At 38.3% G+C, this 24,132-nt stretch overlaps 3 protein-coding genes across 7 annotated transcripts in view; 2 read left to right on the top strand and 1 right to left on the bottom strand.

Moving 5' to 3' along the window:
* The window catches only part of relt (RELT TNF receptor), a 33,145-nt gene extending 24,031 nt beyond the window's left edge, over positions 1–9,114 (top strand). For both annotated transcript variants that reach the window (XM_028465530.1, XM_028465529.1), the window contains exons 7-11: positions 3,182–3,262; positions 4,175–4,253; positions 5,757–6,137; positions 7,119–7,247; positions 8,071–9,114. In XM_028465530.1, coding sequence (XP_028321331.1) covers positions 3,182–3,262; positions 4,175–4,253; positions 5,757–6,137; positions 7,119–7,247; positions 8,071–8,074 — 674 coding nt within the window. In that variant the 3' untranslated portion in view covers positions 8,075–9,114. The remainder of the gene's footprint in view (positions 1–3,181; positions 3,263–4,174; positions 4,254–5,756; positions 6,138–7,118; positions 7,248–8,070) is intronic.
* A 611-nt stretch (positions 9,115–9,725) lies between these two features.
* p2ry2.1 (purinergic receptor P2Y2, tandem duplicate 1) lies at positions 9,726–14,558 on the bottom strand. Its single transcript, XM_028465531.1, is given in 6 exon segments — positions 9,726–10,187; positions 10,271–10,607; positions 10,681–10,771; positions 10,774–10,848; positions 13,422–13,775; positions 14,237–14,558. Coding segments are annotated over 5 exon segments (1,047 nt in total). The 5' UTR covers positions 13,768–13,775; positions 14,237–14,558; the 3' UTR covers positions 9,726–9,989.
* Positions 14,559–18,625: 4,067 nt separating this feature from the next.
* Positions 18,626–24,132, top strand: part of fchsd2 (FCH and double SH3 domains 2) — a 55,233-nt gene continuing 49,726 nt past the window's right edge. For 2 of the 4 annotated variants that reach the window (XM_028465429.1, XM_028465426.1), the window contains exon 1: positions 18,627–18,930. In XM_028465429.1, the coding sequence (XP_028321230.1) occupies positions 18,910–18,930 (21 nt within the window). In that variant the 5' untranslated portion in view covers positions 18,627–18,909. Of the gene's footprint in view, positions 18,931–24,132 lie in introns of all 4 variants that reach the window. The other 2 variants (XM_028465427.1, XM_028465430.1) reach the window with 2 other exon arrangements.

Genomic DNA, 24,132 nt, shown 5'->3' with positions numbered 1-24,132 from the left:
TCAGCCTTAAGCTCCTTTTGTCAAAAAATATCACTTTTTTTTTTATTTTTTGTCAATTTTTGCGAGTGCTTTTTTACACTTTTATCAATTTTTTTGTCCTTTCTTTAAGGTTTTTGACCACTTTTCATCCAAATAAGCTAACTTTTGCCCAATAAATACCACTTGTTTCCTTTTTACCCTACATTTTGCCTTTTTATGTTCCACATTTTGGCCCTTGTTTGCTATTGTTTGCAACATTTTGCTCATATAAGCTACCTTTAGCCATTACATACCATCTGGTTCCTCTTTTTTTGCCCAGTTTTTGGGCACTCTTGACTGCTTTTTATACTCTTTTCTTGCCACGTTTTTTCCTCTTTTGTACCATTTTTGGCCATTCGCTCGACAACGATGCCCGCTATGCCAGATGGCCAGTCCACCTCTGCTCTTTGTTATCTGAACATGTCTGACATTGGCACACAAGACTTTGTACAAGGCAGAAATAGAAGAGCTTGAGTGCCACTCAGTGAAACTGATGCTGTTATCCTCCCATAGCAACAGCCATTGTATGGACAGAGCTATTGTTATGAGCTAAAAACAGACGGACGTGGCTTATTCAACACCAAAATACATGCAGTATTGTAATGCATACTATACAGCCACATTATTACTCTGAGAAACCTGGTATATTGAGTTTCCAACATGTCACACACCAACGTGTGTCTACACCTTTAGCTGTGGGTGGTGAACCGTGTGATTGCTGAGTGAGCATTTCTAGAACCCCTGCACCCTATCTGCTCTGCTCTGAGCTGACACTCTGTGCTGTGCTATTATGGGATGGTGAGAGGGGTTGTCATGGAGCGACATTTATTCTCTGCTATTCAGTCAGCTATATCTGTGTTTAAAGCCTTGTTGTGTTCAGGGTCACAATATTCCACCTAGTGATGTGATTTTAACAATGATGTAGAATGTGACTTTATGTAATGTCTGGAGTTTAAATGCAAATATATAAATAATAATAATAATAATAATAATAAAGGCTGACCAGGGATTTACAACAATTACAAAAAGGTTTTTTAAACACTCCTTTATGGTAATCAGTGCCTGCAGGCGGCACATTAGACTAATATGAAGTGAATTGTTTGATGCAGTGCCAGGACTCGCTGTACACAAGTGGTTCTATTTTCTTTTTTGTGTATATGTAAAGAAAAATATGAGCAGATGACAGAATGTGAAGAAAAAAAATATTATTTTGAAATTTTCTGCTAAAATAGTTCTTGTTACATCTCACCTAGTGCAGGAGATGATGTTTACAAAGGTATTTCTTGTTAAACATGTTGTATTTATCCAGATGAAATTTTTTTTTATAAATGATAAATAATAAGAAACACTAAAAGAAAAAGAAAGACAACAATACTGTCTTTTTTTTTTCCTCATGTCTGCATTTTTTTGTCTTAGATGACACTACACATAGTGCAATCTTTTCTTGACAGCTATGCATGTTTTTTTTTTTTTGCGAAAACCACCAAAATAAGCCACCACCAGCCATACTTAAGAACGGTTATGAAACACTTCATGAGGGGAAATATTTAAAAATGGACGGCAGTATATTTCCACCAAAATGAAAATGATTCACACTGTTGATTTATGTTAATAATACATTTTACATAACTGAAGTCTCATTTTGCACAGATTAGGTTTTATGTGGAATACATCCAGTACACATTAAAAGACATATTCAATGGAGATACAAATACATACATTATACATATAATGTTACCTAATCAATGACCAACCCTTTGTTTTACCTTGTAGCTTTTGGGGACATCAGTTTATACACAGAAATCAAATCAATGCCAGTGTATTTATTCTTTGTTACTTGTTAGTAAAGAAGTTTCTTTAACTTGTATTTAGGCAAGGCCAATTTATTACTATAGTGCATTTCATACACAAGGCAACTCAATGTGCTTTACATCACTGATTCTCAACTGGTGGAACCTGTACTGGGTGGGTCGCGGAAAACTGGCCAAAAAAATTAAAAAATATTTCATGTCTGTCATGTTGGACTTGTCTTTTATTTTGAAAGACACTTCTTTTGACAGGCATACTGTGAAAAGCATGTTGCACAGCAAAATATATAGATTTATGTTTTATTAAAGATTATATATGCGTGTTTTCAACAGCTATCTTTGAAAAAAACTAAATATGGTTGGTTGAATTAAAAAAAATTTTTAAAAAAAAGTGGGTCGCGATTTGATGACCGAGGCAAAATGTGGGTCCCAGGGTGTGACGAGTTGAGACCCCCTGCTTTACATGATCAAAAAGTGCAACAGAAGACATTCAACAGCTTAAAATCAATAAGACCATTGAAATCAGCAGTAAAAACATTTAAAATCATCAACAAACACATTACAACAACAACAATCGCCCTCTCAATCATACGCAGTAGAGAAAAAAAGTGCCTTTAACTTTGATTTAAAAATGTTCACATGTGATGCTGACTTCAGCTCTGCTGGCAGTTTGTTCCACTTCTTTGCAGCATAACAACTAAAAACAGTGTGGAACTCTGGGCTCCACTATCTGACCTGTGTCCATAGATCTGAGAGACCTGCTGGGTTCATATCTGACTAACATGTCACTGATGTATTCTGGACCAAACCCATTCACAGATTTATACACCAGCAGCAGAACTTTAAAGTCTATTCTGAGTAATGTGTTCTGACCTCTTTGTTCTGGTTAAGACCTGAGCTGCAGCGTTCTGAACCAGATGTAGCTGTTTGATGCCCTTTTGTGGGATTCCTGTCAGAAGACCATTACAATAGTCCAGTCTGCTGGAGATAAAAGCATGGACCATGTGCATTTTTCCCTCTAATATGTTATTGATGGCACTTGCAAATAAGGCTGTGATGTGAAAAAACATGAATCGGAGATTGAACAATGTTGTCAATCTTTTTCTGTCACTTAATTTGTAGCACATCTGCGATTGTAGAATTCTATCAATGTTTCTAGAGACAAAATGTACGTAAAATTATTTCTGGAAAAAAAATAAATAAATGTCTAAAATGTAGTCATTGTTTTCAGAAATTAACTTCATCTGAATGCTGCCTAAGAGCTGTTATAATGTTTGACTTCCAGTGTAGAGTCTAAGAAGTGTGTGTGCTGTGAGAAATAAACATGTCACCATTTTGTTTTCTACCCCTTTAAGGTAACACGTGTCCCTGCATAACTGAGGAGCTGAATGAAGACACCATCAGTGTCCTGGTTCGTCTCATCACTGAAAAGAAAGGTGCGTACTCGGCATATATCATACGTGAGTCGGTGGTCAGAGTTGTTTCTTCTTTCGTGGTTTCGGAGGGTAACACGAGACCACGGTGACATCACTACATGTCACACACAGCTGAAAGCATGTCTGTGGTTGACCTGACTCAGCATCTTTTCTTCCTTTCCCGTTCACCTTTATGAGTCTTATTGAGGCAAGATTGTAACCTTTACATTAGCTTACACTGAAGATATACTGTATGTGCTTATAATTGGGGCTTTTTGCATGATTTCTGCGCATTTCTGTCTCAATTCTTTAATTGAATTTTGAATTTTCAGTCTTCAGAAAAACAAAAAAAACAGAACAAACAACACTCAATTGTCCAACTAATCAGCCGAAAGGGTGTAGGTTGAAGCAAAAGATTACACACACACACACGTACACCATCACAAAAGCAAAACAAGGCTCGCTAGATAATATGACAAAAATATTATAATAATTTGGAAACTACTGTATTTGTACAATACACATCCATGTACATGACATGTAGATAATATGAATAATATACTATTTAATATTTACTACACAAATTTCATCAATGAAATTTTAAACAAAATATAGTGTAGCAGTATTTAAATTAATAATATTCTCTATCACAATATAGACCTTTTATTATGTGTTTATTAATATATTTTATACCATTGTATGCATATTATATATTATTGTTCGCCAAAGTAAAATTATTGCTCTTCTTTTTACTAACAATATATGATTTTAAAAAGCAATCATCTTAGCTAAGCATAAATATGGAATTCACTTAAGTATTAAAGCATGCTATCGCATCTAGTAGCACAAGTTATTTGTGTGTAAATCATCAATAAATTGTGTTGTCGTGAATGTGTGTAGGTGAAGTCTAAATGTTGGGTTTGTGTTGATCAGAAAATGCTGCCGCGTTGGAGGAACTACTGCTGGAGTACGAGAACAAGCAGATGTCCATCAGCAAAGGCTCGTCAATCAAGTAAGAGACCATTTACACACTGACGTGTCGCTTTTCGTTGACGTTGTAAATAGGACTGAACGATTTTGGAAAATAATCCATCTTGTCATGTATTTTTCATTGAACTCAAGTACTAAATCAATCGGTTTCATAATAAACAATTTCAGATTCATTTAAATTTTAAATAATATGAATTTTAAAGCACAAATTACAACAATAAAGCGAACAAATCTGTGGCTTTACCTCTTCAACATATCTAACTAACTTCACGTTTCATGAGACATGTAAACATGTGGACTGCACTTCTTAAACACTCTCTGAACTTAACAGGACAGGACAAGAAAAAATAAATAAATAAAAATTGCAGCCTTTGCGTTTTATGATATTGAGATATCGCAAATGCAATTAATCATTCAGCCCTAGTTGTAAACACGTTTTCCTTATTTCTCAAATTAATTGGTCTGCTGTCGTTCATGTTCTCGTAAACTATGACGGAGGCAGTCCGTTATCAACCACAGACCAGACACGTGGCCACATTTTTGAGACTTAAGGAAGTGCTGAGAAGTGGGATGTCAGTAAGTCGTCTCAACAGCTCTAAAGTGTGGTCAGTCATCAGGGCCGAAGCAGAGCCAGCTCATATTGAGCCTGTGGGCTGTCGTATCATTCGAGGTCACACAGTTTACATGACCAACTGTAGTTGTGGTTGGAACATTGGTTGGTAGGTTGTGGCAAAAAAGAAAATTGCTCGAGTAGACACACTTTAATCTAACAAATGCATTAACATGCTGCTTTGCACCGCAGTCACCACTGAGTATGCAGCTGTGTTCTGCTTTGTGCTGAACGGGCCTCATTTATCCTCTTTATTTATTTTTTACATCAAATCCACACTGATGTAGCTTCTCCTGCACGAGTTACTGCCCTCGATGTGGTGGCACACACAGATGTATGTACATGTGCACAAGAGTGAGAGACCTTTGGTTACTGCTTAATAGAGTCATTGAGTCGCTTTAATGGGAGAACGGTCGAACAGAGATACAGAAAACTTTCAAAATCTCATTCTTTTGCATTGATTGGTCTCTTTTTCTGCTACTATTTAAATGATCAACGAGAGCGTTGCAATATTTAAGTTCAGTCCAGCTGCAGCTGCATAATTTCCAGTTAAACTTTAGAAAACCTTATTTCCTGCAGAAATATGATTTAGTTATAATGAGAAGTAAAGTCTGCAGTCTTTAGTCTTTTTTTTACTACAATCTCATGCATTTTGGATAGTTTGAGTTGCTTTTTCTCGTCTTTTGTCTAGTTGTAGTATTTTTGAATACTGGACTAACATAAAACGATTAGTGAATGAAAAATGAGTACGGGTGGAAAAAGCATGCAATGAAGCATTAGCAGAGACAATTAATGAGAATTGTAAATAACGTCAAGTAATATATGTGCTTTTTTTACAAAACGTCCCTTTCAAACAGTAAAACTAAATTCAATAAAGCACCTGCTGCATGATGCTACTTGTTCTTCATCTTCCAGGTTCCCCATGCTGTCTCCATTGTTTCCATTTCGCTCCCTACCCAGACCGTGCCCCCATCAGTCCCACCTCCACACCATCTCCGGTCTGTCTGGTCTGGGCCACAAGCACGGCTATCGGTGCACCCGTTGCTCCCAAAAAAAATGGCCCCCGGTTTTTATCCCTCCTTTGGATTCCCTCAAAGATCCCCTGAAGCCACCGCTGTCCCTCGTCCTGCCCTCCCTGGATGCCAACCAGCAGAAGAGCCCCCTGCACGGGGGAGTGTGTGCGGACACGCTCCGTATGCAAGCTGCAGCGGTGCCAAAAACTGTTCAGGAAAAAGTAGAAAACGGTGAACTGAAGGAGAGAAAGGAAGGAGAGCTCACAGTGTTGAATGTGGGGAGGTGAGTGCAAGCTCCTCTACTATTTAAACGTACTTTACAGTGATGAGATCCTAATTAAACAATTTTACTGTTTGCTTTTAACAGATACATTTTTTCTTAAAGTAATGCAAGTTAATAATCCACATTAAAATGTATTGTAAAAGTCTAAACACAGTATATTTGAACGTTTTGTATGTCTCTCCTGTTGTATCAGATTTAAAGTTATTTAATTTGACTAGCGACCGTGGCTCAGATGATAGAGGGTTGTCTTCTGATTGAGAGGTTGGGGGTTCGATCCCATGTCTACTTTATACCTGTCTATGTGTCTATGTGTCCTTGGGCAAGACATTGCACCCAGTGGTTGACCAGTGCCTTGCATGGCGGCTCAGTCCCGTTGGAGTGTGAACGGGTGAATGAGCTGATATTGTAAAAGTGCTTTGGGACTACTTCAGTGTGGGTAAAGTCCATTTACCAAATGTTAATTTTTGTGCACACCTCATTTTATAAATGCAGAAAACACATTGTTATATGTTTTTTTTTTTTTTATTTATTTTAGTAGAAGAGTTCAATACTGATATGAAGTGGAATGTGTGTAATATATTCCCATCACCAAATGTTTCAAAGATCAGAATCAGAAATACTTAATTTATCACTTGTGTTACAGTGGCTCTAGAAATATTACAAATAAAAAGAATAAACACTAAACCAAGAAATAAAGAAAGAGAAAAATATACATAATTAAGTAAAGGACTGTTAATTAAATAAAGAATAGTGAGTGCACACATTATATATAAAATAAATAATAATAAACAAATGTACAAATATAATACAGATACAGTAGATACAACAATCAAAGCTGATATTGTCTTATGAGAATATGGCTCATTGGAGCTAATTTAATCTTACACATTTCCTGCTAAACCGTGCTCAAGTAAAATGACGTTTGAAATGACTTTGAATAGACTCAAGTTGTGACGCTTTGTTCCTATTGGTTGTCGACAGGTTTCAGGTGGCTCAGATCCCGGAGCAGAAGTCCAGCACTTTGGAAGCTAAGAAACCTTCGTCTCAGGAGCAGAGGAGCTCCATGTTTGAAGGGAAGCACTTCTACTCGTCATCTTCTGGCACCAGGAGGTACAATCCCATTAACAGATACTGTATATTTATAATGATCTATTAAACTGTACGATCTTTTTCTGCTTCATTATCACTAATTGCACAGATGAGCCTCTTTTGTCTTCGACTATTATTTCTGCTCTTCTTTTCTTTTTATAATGAGCTACTTTCGTTTCCATTTAACACTGAGCAATGCTCATACAGTGTTACAGGTTTAGCATTAGAGCGGCTTCAGAGTATATTTGTAAATTGTGTTTCTTAAGGCTGACCAGTCGAGAATCGAAGCTGAAAGAATATCACACTAAACTTCAAATTATGGCTGCACGATTATGGCCCATTACGGCTAAAATAATCATTGTTATTTTAAACAATTTTGTAATCACAAATATACTAACAATTATTTATCATGTTAGGAAAAAAAAATCTGTTTTTATTACACTACGGTTAAACAAACAATATGTGTACAGTTTACAGTGCAAAATGATGCTTTAAATAGGAATTATAAATTAAAAATAAAAATTAACCCAATAGTTTAAAATGCACCAAAAGCTAACTGAATAAATACACTATTACAGAGAACAGAGCCCGTATATCAAATGTAAATATTGTCAATGATCAGGTTCACTTATCTGTGGCAAACAAATTTGTGATCACGATTAAAATTTGATTAATTGTGCAGCCCTACTTCAAAATGATAAACTGTCCAATAAATAATAAAAAAAAAATAACTAGTATAGTTAGTGATGTACCTTTGGTGATCTACAGCAGCTTTAATAATTCAACTTTGGGATGTATAAAAAGTTTGATGATCTCATTAAACATTTCCACTCACTCGCTCCAGGTGAACAGACAGAGAGCAAAAGATCAACAAAGAGAGAGAGAGAGAGAGACGCCGTGTGATGGTGCTACCTCACTGACGATGACCTCATCATCTGGTGACAACTTGATGCTGGCAGAGCGTGGTTTCAGAAAACTGACCCCTGGAGAAACCAGAGTCCGCTCCTGCTGAGGACAGTTGTTTCCACTGAGACAATGAAGGCATATTCCTGTATTTGATTTGACTAAAACATTAACTTTAGAGATACAGGTTACCAGTTGCACCTTTCCACGATCAGTTTAAACTCCTGCTGCTTCTACACTGAGTTCACTAAAAGAAAAGGTTCTGTGAAACGGAGAGTATTTTGTGGAGAACACATTTTTTTGTTTGCATTAGGATTAGTGCACTCTGAATATTGTTTTTTGTACTTTAATGTAATAATTATTACACAGAGGGACACCACATACTTACAGAAACCTGTATTTGCAAACACTCGACAACAACTAAACAATGACTTGTTATTGTTATGTTATCAATACATATGAAGTTTGAAGCACTTAAAAACACATAAATGATCGTTTATTTATTAAGAAATAAACATATCTACATGCATTCTGTAGCAACGTGCCACATGAACATTGTCACAAACGTGAAAGTGTTTTAATATTTATTAGTGACTGAGAACATGTATGAGTGTTGTAAATAGAAGATTTTACAATTGATTACAACTGGAATCATTTTATTCATTTTGTTTTGGTTTATGTTTGGATGTATTTACTCTTGAGACCAACAGTTTTTAAAGAGTGTTCGAGCTTTGACACCTTGAAGTTGTTGAGGACGTTCCTGGTACTGTCAGAGAAATTACTGGGTTTATATGTAGATCTACCTTTACAGAGTGATATTTGTAAATGTGTACATATGTAAATATGGGTAAGAACAGAAGAAAAAAGTCATGCATCATTTAAAGATTTTAACGTTTAACATGTGTTTATTAATTAGGTGGTACAAAACATCAGCTTGGGTTGTTTCTGATTAAAGATTCTTGTAGTTATGAAAAAAACACCAACACACTTTTTTTTTTTTAAAAAGGTATTTTGAAAAAATAAAAATCGACGTAGAAACACCTCAAAGTCATGCAGCTCTGTCGACATTAGTTTCACTATAGTTTGTTGTTTATATAACATCCCAGTAACATCTGTCTGACAGGTTATTGACTGAAGATACTTTTATATGCTACTATTCATCTATTTTTTTGAAATGATTTCATCAGACTATGTTTTGAAGCTGAAGTATTGCTGGAAAGAATAAAGCTAAATTCCCTGTATCTGCTTTTCAGAAATTATAACCTTTACTGTATTTATTTCCTGAAATAAGAGAAAAGTGAATTCACACGATCTATATGCAGGTTTGCATGATTTTAAGCTAATAAGCTTTCCAATAGAAAACTTTTATTGTGGATTCTACTAAACATTGTTTTCTTTGTTAGACATTAGCTCCCTCTAGTGGTCTATTCATGTAAAACTAGTACCTTATCAATCTAATGTAAAATAGTATTGTGTCAAAGGAAACAATCTAATATTGCAGGTTATTAAAACATTTGACAAGTACAAGTTAAAACTAACATACCAGTAAATATGGCAAAAAAATAGGATTATGCACCCACGGTCTAGAGCGAGGAGTAAAAGATTCAATTTATTTATTATTCATTTAAAATGATTTAAATAGCTACAGGCCTGTGGAGTACCAAGCCAAACTAGTGTGCCTGAAGTGGCAACGAAAACACCTTTGTGTCCTCCATAAAAACATCAGCCGTTATGGCCTTTCTCTTAACTATAAAACATTTGCAAATCTTAAACAAGTTCAGTGGTGTCACATCCACAAGGAGTAACAAACTAATAGTACTTCTATTAACCTTAAATAATTGTGCATTTTCACATTTTATGTCAGATTGTGGTTGTCAAAAAGGAAGTGGCATTTTTTGGTTGTTGTGAAGCTAATTTCTTCCTTTTTGAGAGACTGCATCCTACTCCGTCCCGCACAGCCAGGAAGTAGAGAATGGGGTCAATGCAGCTGTTGGCGCTGGCAAATGGTCTGGTGACCTTGTAGACCACACTGGAGGCCTCCAGTAGGCTGCAGCTGATCTGAAAACATCAATAAAGTACCACAAACTCAAAGTCTCTGTGCAATATTTTAATGTGGGAAAAACCGTCAAGTTTGTGCTCACCTGTGCTGGGTTGACCTGCCTCAGGTATCTGAAGGAGTAATAAAGACTCCTGCTGAGGTGAAATGGGAGGAAGCACAGCATGAACGTTGTCAGCACAATAATGATCGTCTTCACTGACTTCTGTTTGACCCTGGATGGTGTTTTACCGTCCCTTCCTATTCCCACATTGGACCACTGGTGGGGCTCCAGGAGTTTTCTCACCATGAGGCCATAACACACCATCACCACCATGAAGGGCAGAGCGAACATGAGCACCAACACCACCGAGCTGTACGCAAGGAAGTCGTCAAAAAGCTCTGGGCTGGTGGTGTCGTAGCAAATGCGCTTCTCCTTATCCCTGGGATTAGAGATATCAGATTAGAGAAAGGAAGAAGAGGATTAATCTGAATTTGAATACCTTGAAAATTCACCTGATTCTGGAAAAGTACAGGATTGGAGCCTGGCACAGTAACACACAGGCCCATACGGCCACAGAGATCAGCCTGGCCTTTCGAGAACTGACCAGTTACGGGAACGCATTGGGAAGCAGACGCCAACAAAGCGATGAAGGCTGATACAGGAGAGGAACAGGATGGAGCCTGACACACAAACACAGTGACTGTTGAAAAGAGACTGTCCTTGTTTACTAGTAATCAAAATGCACATTACAACTTTTTCCTACACTAGGCATGGTGACAAGTTTCAAAATAAAACCATAACTATAGAACTATTCTATTACCTATTCTATTGGGTGAGATTTTTAAGGAACAAGTGAAACTCATGGGGTTGGGGTTTGAAGGCAAGCACCTGGTGCACACCTGGGCACAGCCTGAAAGGATGATGTGGGTCTGCCCTCCCGTAGGGTTACCACCCGCAGAAGGGATCATATGGGGCCGGTGCATTGTGTATTGGGCAGTAGTCCAAGGCTTGAGCCTTGACGATCCTATCCCCGGCTACAGAGGCTGTCTCCAGGGATGCAAAATGTCACCTCTCTGTTGGGAAAGGAGCCTCAGCTGGTGCATGTGGTTGAGAAGTTTCAACTAGGTATAGTCGACCCATAGCAAGGGCTGTGGAACCAGTCTGGTTGGACTCTCTTCCACTCTGGAGTTGGCACTGGTTAGAAGTGCTGGGCAGTTACATTGAAGTTTACTCCAGAAGAAGAGATGGTAGCCTCCTTGGCTCAGGTGGTAGTGGGTCGTCTTCTGCTCGAGAGGTCGGGGTTTCGATCTCAGTACCTGACTATGTGTCGAAGTGTCCTTGGGCAAGACACTGAACCCTAAGTGGCTCCCAGTGGTCGACTAGCACCTTGCATGGCAGTCCTGTCCCACTGGTGTGTGAATGTGAGAGTGATTGGGTGAATGAGCTGATATGTAAACCACTTTGAGACTGCTTCAGTGTGGTGATAAAGCGCTATATAAATCAGGTTCATTTTACCATTCCTTCAGCCTTCAGATAGGGAGATGGATCCTGACTGTTTGTGCCTATGGGCAAAACAGCAGCTCAGAGTATCCACCCTTCTTGTATTCCTTGGAGGGAATACTGAAGACTGTTCCTTCTGGGGATTCCCTCGTTCTGCTGGGGGAATTCCACGCTCACGTTGGCAACAACTGTGAGACCTGGAGGGGCGTGATTGGGAGGAATGGGCCCCTTAGTGGGAACCCAACCTCTGCATTGTTATTGGACTCCTGTGCTCATCATAGATTCTCCATAACAAAACCATGTTTAAGCATAAGAGTGTCCATATGTGCTCTTGGCACTAGTTCAATGATGGACTTTGTTGTTATGTCATCGGACTTAGGGCCGCAGAGGGGCGGAACTGTCAACCAATCACCACCTGGTGGTGAGTTGGCTCCGATCGATGCTGTGGCTCTAAGATAGCAAGTGCTTGTTGTGGCGGTAACACCCAAATCCATTGGTAGACACTAGGGTGAGCGATGTCGTCAAGCTGAAGACAAAGTCCTATTGGGAATTCTTGACCTGTGGGACTCTGGAGGAAGGAGATGCGTACTAATGGGCTAAGCAGAGCTCAGCCACAATGGGCACCAAGGCAAAAAGATGTGAGGAGTTTTGTGAGGCCATGGAGAATGACTTCCGGACAGCTTCGAATAAGTTCTAGACCACCATCCGCCGTCTTGGAAGGGGGAAGCATTGCACTGTCAACACTGTGTATAGTGGGGATGGTGCATTGCTGACATCAACTCGGAACACTGTGGATCAGTGGAAGGAATACTTTGAAGACCTCCTCAATCCCACAGGCACACCTTCTGGTGATTAAGCACTGGACAAATATTTATGAAGCTGAAGTTGCCGAGGTGGTTAAAAGCCTAGCCTCCCTGGTAAGGTCTTTTAAGGGGTACTGGATTGAAGGGTCCACTGGATAGTCGAACCTCTGATCCAGGAGGAGCAATGTGGTTTTTGTCCTGGTCTTCACGTTCAGCAGGGTCTTTGAAGGTGCATGGGAGTTTGCCCAACCAGTCCACATGTGCTTTGTGGACTTCGAGAAGGCATTCAACCGTATCCCTCTGGGAGTTTTGTAAGGGGTTCTCCAGGAGTATGGAGTCAGACCTTGGTCAGCATTGCTGGCAGTATGTCAAGTTAGTCTCCAGTGAGGGTTGGACTCCGCCAGGGCTGCCCTTTTGTCACCGATTTTGTCCATAACTATTAGGCACAGAATTTCTTGTCGTAGATAGGGTGGGGAAGGGTTACATTTAGTGACCTCAGGATTGGGTCCCTGCTTTTAGCAGATGATGTGGTCCTGTTGGCTTCAGACTGTGCCCTTCAGCTCTGACTGGATCGATTCAGAGTGTGAAGCATCCGGGATGAGCATTAGCACCTCCAAATCCGAGTCCATGAATCAAGTTCAAAGCAAATATTTGCTGAAGTACTGAATCTTATTATCTTAGCTTGTGGCTTAATGTTTTGTCACTTCTACCCTTTGCAAATACATAGCTCCCGATTACATATGATAAAATCTGAGGCTTCAAGTTAAGTTGCAGCATTTTTCTATAATGTTACTAAATTATTGTATATCACAAAAACTTCTGTTTCACTGCAAAATATCTAACTATATGTCCTGCAGCAAGTTATCCTGTGCCATATCACACTGTTATTTCAAAGGGAGACCACACTAATGTGCTTTGTGGGTCTGTGATGTGAAAACCATGTACTGTACCATATAAATTGGCATAAAACAGGAACCGCACAATCTTGCAGAGCGGTTCACTGAACGGCCAGTCGTTCTCGCCAGCGTAGTAGTAGATGAGGAAGGGCAGAGTGAGGATGTAAAGGGTGTCGCACACTGTGAGGTTGAACATGTAGATGGTAGAAGGATTCCAGGTCTTTGTGCGAAACACCATCCAATACAACGCTGTGACATTTAGCGCCAGGCCAACCACAAACACCAGTGCGTAGCTGACAGGAAGAAGGATATATTTGAAATCCTCATTGAAATGACAGTAGAAGGCACTGGAATTGAATGGGCTGGTCTCGTTGGTGTCAAAGGTGGCCATCTTGATCATGGGATCGTCTGGGAAACAAAGATTATGTTAATATCAACACAAAAATGATCAGATATGTAGCACAGCAACAAGCCTGGTTAATCTATTGATATCTGGATATCCAATCACGCTTAGTAAAAGATGATCAACATTACAGGTTAAAATCAATTTATCGAAAGTCGAAAGTATTTTGAACATTTCCTTCTTTACTTTCCTGAATCTGAATACAGCATGTGAGTGAATCAGCAATACAAGGATTGCAATGACAGATAAAATGCATCTAAAAGATATTTTGGCTAAACGGCATTGAAGTTTCTCCATCTTAGAAAAAAAAAACAAAACAAAAACTGAAGCTTTGTGTTACACACAGCCACGCACTGTGCTGTTTTGTTCCAACAACCCAAATGTGTTGACCAGGTCGAGTTTCAACACGCCCAAAACATAAAGGATGTAGACATAACCAGCACGACACAGTAGATTTTGAACTTACTGGGTAGCTATTCAGTCTTCTTTTTCTGACATGATCTTCACTCCGATCCATCCACTCTTTCCTTTCTCTCTTCAAAGAAGCTGCAGATTAGGTTTAACAGATAACAGACCTGAGACAGAGCAAAACAACCTCTTACGGTGCCTCAAATTCTTCTGACCTGCTGTGAGCATGTCAAGCCACACCGAGCACGATTGATTTCATGGCATGAAAGAGAGCTCATATCCTCACACTGAATCTTCACAAAGCTCTCAGAAAGTTACTCTCATTGTCTGAGCATGGCTGCATAACCAGTAGTGTAACTTCTGAGTTTGGTTCCCGCGTGTATTACATACTTTTGTAGAAGAAGTGCTCGTCAAGGTGTGTGCACGACTAACAAGCTGCAGCCTGTACACGGCGCACACGCCTGAGGCTCACATGCTCTCAGAATTCCATCATAACAGACAGCACTTACAGTAATTTGTGTCTCCAAACATTTGAATATTCAAACCCCTACACAAACTGCAAATATTGACTTACTTACTAAAGGTCAATGTTGGAAAAACACCATTATGAAACACAAGCAGGTAAAGGTAGATCATCCTTACAAAATTCATTGAAGCACTTATTATTCTCATCATCCTAATTGGGTCCTTGTGAAACTGAGAAAATGAAATGTTTCCTGTAATACCATGGGTGTTACTGTAGAATAAGGACAATTATCTACATGATAAAACATGTAGATTTCTCATCTAGTTATTTTAGCTTGAATAAAGCAATTTTAGAACAATTAAACAGCAAAAATGTTTAAGTTTAATTGAACAGGTCCATTGATGTAATATCTTGGGCTCTAAATGGAATGGTAAATGGTAAATGGACTTGATTTTATATAGCGCTTTATCACCACACTGAAGCAGTCTCAAAGCGCTTTACACATCAGCTCATTCACCCAATCACTCTCACATTCACACACCAATGGGACAGGACTGCCATGCAAGGCGCTAGTCGACCACTGAGAGCAACTTAGGGTTCAGTGTCTTGCCCAAGGACACTTCGACACATAGTCAGGTACTGGACACTGGACACAGGCATAGACTGCCGGTGGGGGGGTCTGGCATGCTCGGTTGGAGAGGGCGTTAAGAGAGAGGTCATTTAGGTTAGAGAGGGACCGGAGAGGGTCCCATTCCTCTCTCAAACACTCCCTCTATGTCTGCTTCTTCCCTTGTGTGTTTGCTCCTGTACTCCTTCTGGCTTTTGTCTTGCAGGTTCGTGGGATCCTCAGTGTGGAGTTACAGAGACTCAACAACTCTGTCTCCACCCTCTCCTCTGCACACACCCAACACAGCATAACGTGGATGGCTGTTCATCATAGGAATGGGATCCACACAAGGTTCCTGCTGCTTAACAGAAGGTTTTCCTTGCCGCCATGATGAATTCATGTTGGGTGTGGGATACATATGTATGTGTATATACGTATATATGCATATGTGTGTATCCATAAAATGAAGAGTCCGTCCTTAAGACTGCTCTACTGTAAAGTGTCTTGAGATACCGTTGGTTATGATTTGGCGCTATACAAATAAAGATTGATTGATTAATTGTACTGGGATCGAACCCCCAACCTCTTGATCAGAAGACGACCCACTACCACCTGAGCCACGGTCACCCGTGAAAATGTGAAACGATTTAAAGAGCAGGACACCAGAGTGAAGCTGTCTTGTCAAGACAAGTATGTTTTTGAACCAGTCTTTTTGGAACAGAAAAATAATGTCCAAACAGGGTCATCATTTCCTTCATCCATCATCTATACCTGTTTATCCCGATCAGGGTCACAGGGTGAAGAGACGATAACAATCACAAGCAAGTGAGATTATATAAACATGGTTACAAAGAAATGTATTTAGCTGTTATTTAAGCTTACTTATCATACAATGAGTTCAATAAGAAACAATATTAACCTTTAACTCAAGAGTATGGCTGCACAGCACTTATCTTCCTACATTCCCTCCTGCACTACACGTACAGTATGTTGTTGCATCCACACCAGTAACAATCACTTTTTCTCCTCGACACCAGACTTCATAAACCATGAATTACTCTGTAAATCACAGGCTGTCAGCACATTTTCATGATCAACACGATACAGTGGTTTGGTAAGCTCATGGAGACGCAGTTTGTGTTGAAGACAATTCTAAAATTCTTTGGCAAGCGTACAATTTGTGTCATGGAAGAAATGGCTCAGGCAATAATTAAAGCTATCAGTTTGACCATTTTGCATCGGTGGTTTCTTACCTTGGTGTGATCAGAAGAAGAGAGATGTTTCATCACTACGGTCACAAATCAAAGTATAGCCTTAATCCTGTAAAAGATCCAGACAACACAGCCACAATCCTGTGTTGAATGTTCACCATTTTCCCCTGCGGTGTGTTTGGTTACTCAAAGAAGACGAGTGTATGCATATGAATAAACATGCACTTGTTGGTTTAAGGATTATAATCGACTGAAAAGAGGAGGTCAGGAATGTTAATGCCTTACCTGCTCCAGAAACCTTCAATGATTAGCTGGTTTTTAACCTTGACCAAAGCACGTATAGGTCGCAGGACATTACAGACCTAAGTCACTTACAGTAAACAGCATCAGGGTCATTACTATAGCTAATATTAATATGTGTTTTTTACACCTCCCCCTTCTTTTGACCACATTTCCTCTCCTAAAAACCTACCATGCATCTAAGATATTTGTTTTTGCTTTGGAAAACAAGGACAACAGACCAAGTCCAGCTCACCGTGCAGCAAATGTGTCTCAATAAATTAGAATTATTTTAAAAAAAAAACTGAAAATCATAGAGAATATTAAAGAATAATATGTGCAACATCTAAACACATGTATGTTAAGCTAAATGGAATAAGGTAAAAAGAAGACAAATGAGCATGAATACATAACTGAATGAAAGAATGACAACTTAGAAACACTTTTTAAAATAGTAGTTTTCTTAAATGATGCGCACAATAGATTTTCTTTTTTTTTTTTTGTATTTTAATGAAGTAAAATTTTATTTTATTTTAAAAATTCTACATATGGTTGGGATAAAATATTTTCTATACATTATTGTGGAAAAGTTTAGAGACACGAGATCAGAGTTTTTATTCTAAAAACAGGGAAGTCAGGGAACAGAAAGTCGAGGCATTTTGTTTAGAAAAACAAAACAAACAACTCAATAAAAATCGAGCAAGTAATGAATGTATCTGAATGATATGGAAGAGGATTAGGGACAATTATGATGGAGAAAATACTTTTTGGAAAATCAAGAAAAAAGTTGAAATTGTAAGATTAAAGTAGAAATTAGATTAAGTGGGAATTTGAGATTAATCTCGACGTTATATTTCAACATTATTCTCAAAATTTTGACGTTAATCTCAAAATTTTGACTTTAATCTCGACATAATATTGCATATTTTTCTTGAAAAAAAGACTCTATTAAAATATTTTCTCCATCAAAATTGGCCCTAAACCTGCTCCATAGTATGGAAGAAGATTGGGGCCAATTTTGATGGAGAAAATATTTTTTAGCAGATCAAGAAAAAAGTAGAAATTTCGAAAATAATGTTGAAGTCGAAATTTCGACTTTAATCACAACATATATATTTCGACATTATTCTCAAAATTTCGACTTTAATCTCGACATTATTCTTGAAAATTTGACTTTATTCTCGAAATTTCGATTTGGCCCTAATCCTCTTCCGTAGGATGACTACACAAAGAGAGCAATATTATATTACAAAAATAAACACTATCATTAGTAAATTTCTGAATTCATCAATTATTATTAGAATAATCAATAATAAATAATGTAGGGGGAGCTAATTTAGTTTATCTAATTAAATCATTAGTTTTGTTGTAGTTTTATGATCAAAATGTTTATTTAAAGATAAAATTTCACCCATTTTCAGATTATCAACCCAGAAACAAAAATGTACTTTGATAAAAGATTAAATATATGGTTCCGTGGCTTTCAAATAATTTTAAAACAATTCCAATGTATATCTTCACTGTTGTGGCTGACCTTTCCTTCGGTCTCTGAATCACGATTAATTTTTCCTCAATCGACTGTTATGCCTTGTTGCTATGCAGGTCTGCAGGACGCAGTCTCCGTGTCTCAATCGGCCAGCCTATTTTCCCCGTTAGCAGATTAATTACTGATGTTTAAATGATGATATGTGAAAGACAGCCTACTCAATAACGTTTGTGTCATGTGTTATTAGCCCAACAGAGTTGTAAAGGAGAAAGAGGCAGATGAATCCGCTCTGGTCTCCTCCATCCAGGCATCGAGCAGCAGTACCGACCATGGCCGCATGATGGCGTTGTTGAGGTGGCAGTGTGACGGGCTTCCCTTATCGCAGGCTCTCCTGTAAGCCTCAGTGCTCGATGCTCAGAAAGCAGTACAATACACAGCAGTCCTCTGAGCACCAGCGTGTCCAGCCTCTGTACCAAACTGCAGTTTATCATCAATCATGGCCGCCGGAGTAGAAATTTAACCCCCGTCTCTCCTCCCTGTGGTCTGTAGGGGAGGATTGATTATTTTATTTTAATTTGGCAGAAGGACGCTGGAATATTAATCCCACGTTCATTTTGGATTTCCACCGGGAATTTCCTCAATATCTCACAAGGGATACAACCATTCATGTCCAGACTTCAAAATGCAGCCGCCGCCGAGGAAGGTGAGTGTGTCTCTCTGTGTGAGTGTGTGTGTGTGTAAGTGAGCTGACTGTAATAATAATAATAACAACAACAGTGGTGTAACCTTAGACTGTACCACACAAAGCCTGCACTGATGCTGCCCCTGCAGGTTTGTGTGCATTTCAAAGAGCCCTGTGCTAGCAGCACGTTAGCAAACACTGCTAGTAGCTGGCTCTCTCTCTCTCACTCACTCTCACAGTGACATTTCTCAGCATCTGTCAGCGGCTGGAATGTTGACCGTCACGCCTCAAACAGCTTAGCTGGAGGGCGCGAGGTGTCCTACACGGTGATGGCGAGTAAAACAACACAGCTCGCAGGTTCTCCCCAAGTTTATACGCAGGCTTTTGCATATTCACACTAAAAAGAGCAATATATATATATATATATATAGCAGTGTATGTAGTGAACATGTTGATGTACTCCTATGTGCACACAACCGAATGATGACCTGTCACCTGAGTTGTTTATTGGTAACTCTGGTCTTTTTTTTTTTTTTTTTTTTTAAATGTATTTATTTATCATTAAAACCAATAATAAATGTATGAGAGCTTATCATAAAGGAGTCCATCAGTAAACTAGCATCTGTTTTTGTATGGAACAATGCATTTATGCATATAGACTGGAACTGTGCTTGGTTGCTGCTTTGAACAGTGTTTCTCAAATGGGGGTACGCGCACCCTTAGGGGTACGTGAGAGAGCGAGAGGAAAATTAACACATAAAGTGGTCAATCTTGGTCCCACCCCAGGTGGGACCAAGATTGACCGGAAATGATCAGAATTAGGCTGTTGCCATTGGTCCGGACCCGGACCTCAGACAATCCTGGCTATAGTACCAGTGCTTCCTGTGCGCATGCGTCCGCATGTGCAGTGAGGATATGGTTAAAATAAAACTGACGAAACTATAAGTAGAAGGACACGGGTCTGGTAATGACGGAACTACCGGCATTCGACTCTATCCCTAACCCTAACCCAAGAAATACCCTAAAATGTTTCTTTTTTTTCATATACGTATTTTTAAAAGTGGAATTTGCCGTGTTAAATATGTTTAAATGAAGAAAAAAAAAAACCTAACCCAGGAAATATCCTAAAATGTTTATTTTTTTTTGTATAATTATTTTTAAAGGTGGAATTTGCCGTGTTAAATATGTTAAAATTAAAAAAACAATGTCAGAAGTGGGATTCGAACCCACATCAGCGGAAAAGGTCCGGAGGTGACAGAACTGCTCATGCGCACAGGAAGTGCCGGAACTATAGTCAGATTTGTCTGAGGTCTGGGTCCGGAACTATAGACACTTTGTAAAAATTATAGAAATAAACATATTCAGGAGCCACTAAATCAGTGTTTTTTCAACCATGGGGTTGGGACCCCATGTGGGGTTGCCTGAAATTTCTGAAAAAATTGAAATAGATTTTTGTAAATGTAAATTTTCTCTCTCTCTCTCTCTCTCTCTCTCTCTTTAATTTATTTCTATACTTGTTTGTATGAATAAAAAAAAAAAAATAGAGCAGTGTAAGTGTAAGAACACAGGGTTACACGTGTGTCATTATTACAGCTGGGAATGTTGGTTGCTAAATCCCAACTATTTATAACTATTTAATAGATATTTAGAATTTTCAACAACTCCATGTTTTGCTCTTTTTTCTTTTCATTCTTCGTTTTTATTTATTTATTTTTTTAGCAGTATTTACCTCTGAAGTTTATTTTATTTATTTATTTTTAACATTTTGAACAAATCAATGCCATGAACAAGTTAATTTCCAAAACAAGTCGAAAACACAAAAGTACTAAAATTTCAATGGAACATTTACGAGTTCAAAAAAGGAGTAGGAAGAAGTGTGACTTTTTTAATGCTACCTCTCTTATAACCACTATAACCCATTTATCTATGAACTACTTATATATACATTTACAAATATGCAGTCTTACGTAGATATACACCTATACATTTACATACATACATCTATATACATAAACAATGTACATACAGTAATAGTATATACTAAACATGCATTTAGTTTTAAACAATCATGTTTACTAGAGCCTGACTGATGTGGGATTTTTAGAGCCGATATCGATATAGGTTTTTTTTTTTTAAATGCTGATGTATCTGGTGATATATGAAATAAGAACATTGATGTACTGTACACAGGATAAACATGGATGAATAGAAAAACTTCTACTGCAGAAAGCACAGAGCCACAGAAGTTCAATGCAGCAAAACAAACGTAGCGTCAGCCACATATTATAACCTGACTGACCTAGGGCGGGCTATGGACAGATGTTGATTAATCGGTGATTGATAAAAAATATATTTACCTCATTCCCGGGGGCACTACTTGAGAAATAATTTTGGAGAACAGTTAAAAGTAACTGCTAAAAGTAATCAGTAATAAGTTGAATTTTTTTCAAAAATGATTTATTGAATTGTTAAAATCTTCTTCTTCTTCTTCTTTTTCTTCTTCTTCTTCTTCTTCTTCTTCTTCTTCTTCTTCTTCTTCTTCTTCTTCTTCTTCTTCTTCTTCTTCTTCTTCTTCTACAAAATGCAAACTAAGGGCTATAAAATAATCTTCACATTTTATATCAGGAGTTCATTTATATTTGAATATAAAACCTACATATATCACGAGCCCTGGAAACGTTAACAGAAGAAGTAAAACCTATTTCTGTTTCTCCATTCGGTTTTTGTTCATATTTGATCTATTTATACTATTTTAGAACTAAGTAATAGATTCTTTACAGCAGATTATAAAAAAAAAGTGGTTTCATTAGCATTAAAGCAGCCACCAAATATATTTATTCAACTGTTTTCAAAACAAATAGGCGATCCCTCCATATGTTACTCATGTTGGACACTTTTATACTGTCTGTGTGTGTGTTTTTTTTTGTTTTTTTTGTGTTTCCTAATCTTTCAACACACGATGTGCGACATGTAAAGTGACCTTTGTACACACAATAATACATTGGAGACTAAAATCAATGATGGATTGCCATGAACTGATGCATTCTCAGAAATGGTGATTCATCAGTATTTAAATAATTGTTGTCCTCCCACCTACTGCACTGCGACACTTGTGAGAGCTGCATGTTGTAGGATTGGTTAGTGTTGCCATTTCTTCATGAGTGGTCGTGTCCTGAAATAGATTGCTACGAGAGCCAGTTTCCTCCCTGCTGTGAACCTCTGCTATGCCCGCTCTTAATTACCACATATTCCCCTTGTGCCATTTATGCAGGCGCTTTTCTATCCCCATGCTGACTGACTGGCCCAGTGCATGTAATATCATGTCTTTAACACACTCACACACACACACACGCACGTTTACATTTTCATAATTGATTCAGTAGAGGCCACTCATCATTTTTCGAGGGTGATCGAGTGCATCTTTGCAGCCGCTGCCGCTCATTCAGTTTCCCACTGTTGGAATACTTCTAAGAATAAATCAGAGCTAGTAAAAATATAAAACACTCGTCTGGTTCTTCTTCTTCGTACCGTGGCTGGCACATTATATCCCACAGCCTCCATGGCCAGTTTCTGTGTGTTTCCCTCCCAATGCAACACATTGATCCCCTCAAGTGTTTAGTCTGTGTCCCAGTACTGCTGTTTACAAAATTAGCTCATTTAGCTGGTTTGTAATATCTTATGTAGTGTGGATAAATCATTGTCAGTCAGTCAGTTCTGTTGTTCATTCCCTGCAGAAACCATAGTGTCACGTGACCAGCAAACAATAAGCTTATATACAGTACATGCATTTTATCTGCGTTAAAGTATAGGCACATCATGAAAATTCTTGTTGTGAAAGGATTTTTTTTTTCTCATCGTTTTATTTTTGAACTATTGTTTATTTCTTTTGATAGCATTTGCGACACTTAGCTATTACACCGAATCTGTGTTCACATAACACAATGACTTTTCCCACTAGCTCATATTTCCTTCGCTACACTTACTTATTGCTGGTGTTATTCAAAGACCATTTCCCACTCACTCCTCCTCCTCTCCTTCTCTATTTCTTCCTACAAGTGTTTTTCCATATTTTCCAATTCCATCCCTACCCCAGTTGTCTCCCTCTCCTCTACGTTTTCTGTGTGCAATAAGTGATAGAAGTGAATGAGAAAACAAGTGTAGGCATTTTTGCCCTAATCATGTAAGGAACCACTCCCATCTTATCTTCAAAGAAAAAGCAAATGAAGAAAAGAGCTCTGCAGCGTGTGTTCCTGTGCGTGTGTGCGCGCGTGTGTCATTATTGTCTATATCATGTTGCTGATTGCTTTGTCAGGAACAGTCAATAATTTCCCCTGTTACTGTAAATAGGCGATGGAATTTACTCCACAATGCACAATGAGCTGCACACTGTGTCGGTCAATGCTGTTTTCGGGCATGACGCAATGCATACAAGCTGATGCAATTATTATGTGTTCATGCAAACAAAGGAAAGACTTCCTCCTTTATCTCCAAAAGTCAAAACCAACCACACTCGGGTCACGTCTCTGGTGACCAGGGCCGGCCTTCCCGACAGGCAACACAGGCGGCTGCCTATGGCTCAAAGTCAACTCTTGCCTAGGGCACGGAATGACCTATAACCGGCCCTGCTGGTGACCTTCGCTAGTTTGTAGGGGTGTGCATTGCCATGAATCTCACAATACGATACGATTCACGATTTGCATGTCACGATATGATAAATCTCAACACTAAACAATACGATATACTTTGGTAAGTAGTCGTTAAACTGAGTTATGGAAAAAAAAAAAGTTAATTAAAGTTACAGTAAAGTTAATTTTGGTAAAGGCTAAATTAATTAAATTTATTGGAGTTTGGGGAAACATTTTCATAATTTAAACATATTGGAATACATTTTATTAAGTTTTTAAAATTTCAATTTAATTGTTAATTATAACTGAATGTTGGGAAGATATTTCATTTTATTTAATTTAAATGAACTATAAGGTTTTGAAAAGTTAATACTGTACAGTTATTAGTAACAAAAAAATTTGTGAGAAAGGAATGTTTAACTCAAGTGTTAAGTGCTGACATTTGTTTGTTTTTCTGTTGAAATTGTCTTTTCGTACGGTTGCTGTACAGACAACTCTCGGTGCTATTGGTACTTTTACCGAAGTACACGTACGTAGCGTCTTAGGGTTAGGTTTAGTCTTAGTTACGCCACCTAAACTGGCCAATGACTGAGCTATC

Source organism: Gouania willdenowi, chromosome 13, assembly GCF_900634775.1.
Source record: "Gouania willdenowi chromosome 13, fGouWil2.1, whole genome shotgun sequence".
Lineage (NCBI taxonomy): Eukaryota > Metazoa > Chordata > Actinopteri > Blenniiformes > Gobiesocidae > Gouania > Gouania willdenowi.
This window is presented reverse-complemented; position numbering and strand designations above follow the sequence as displayed.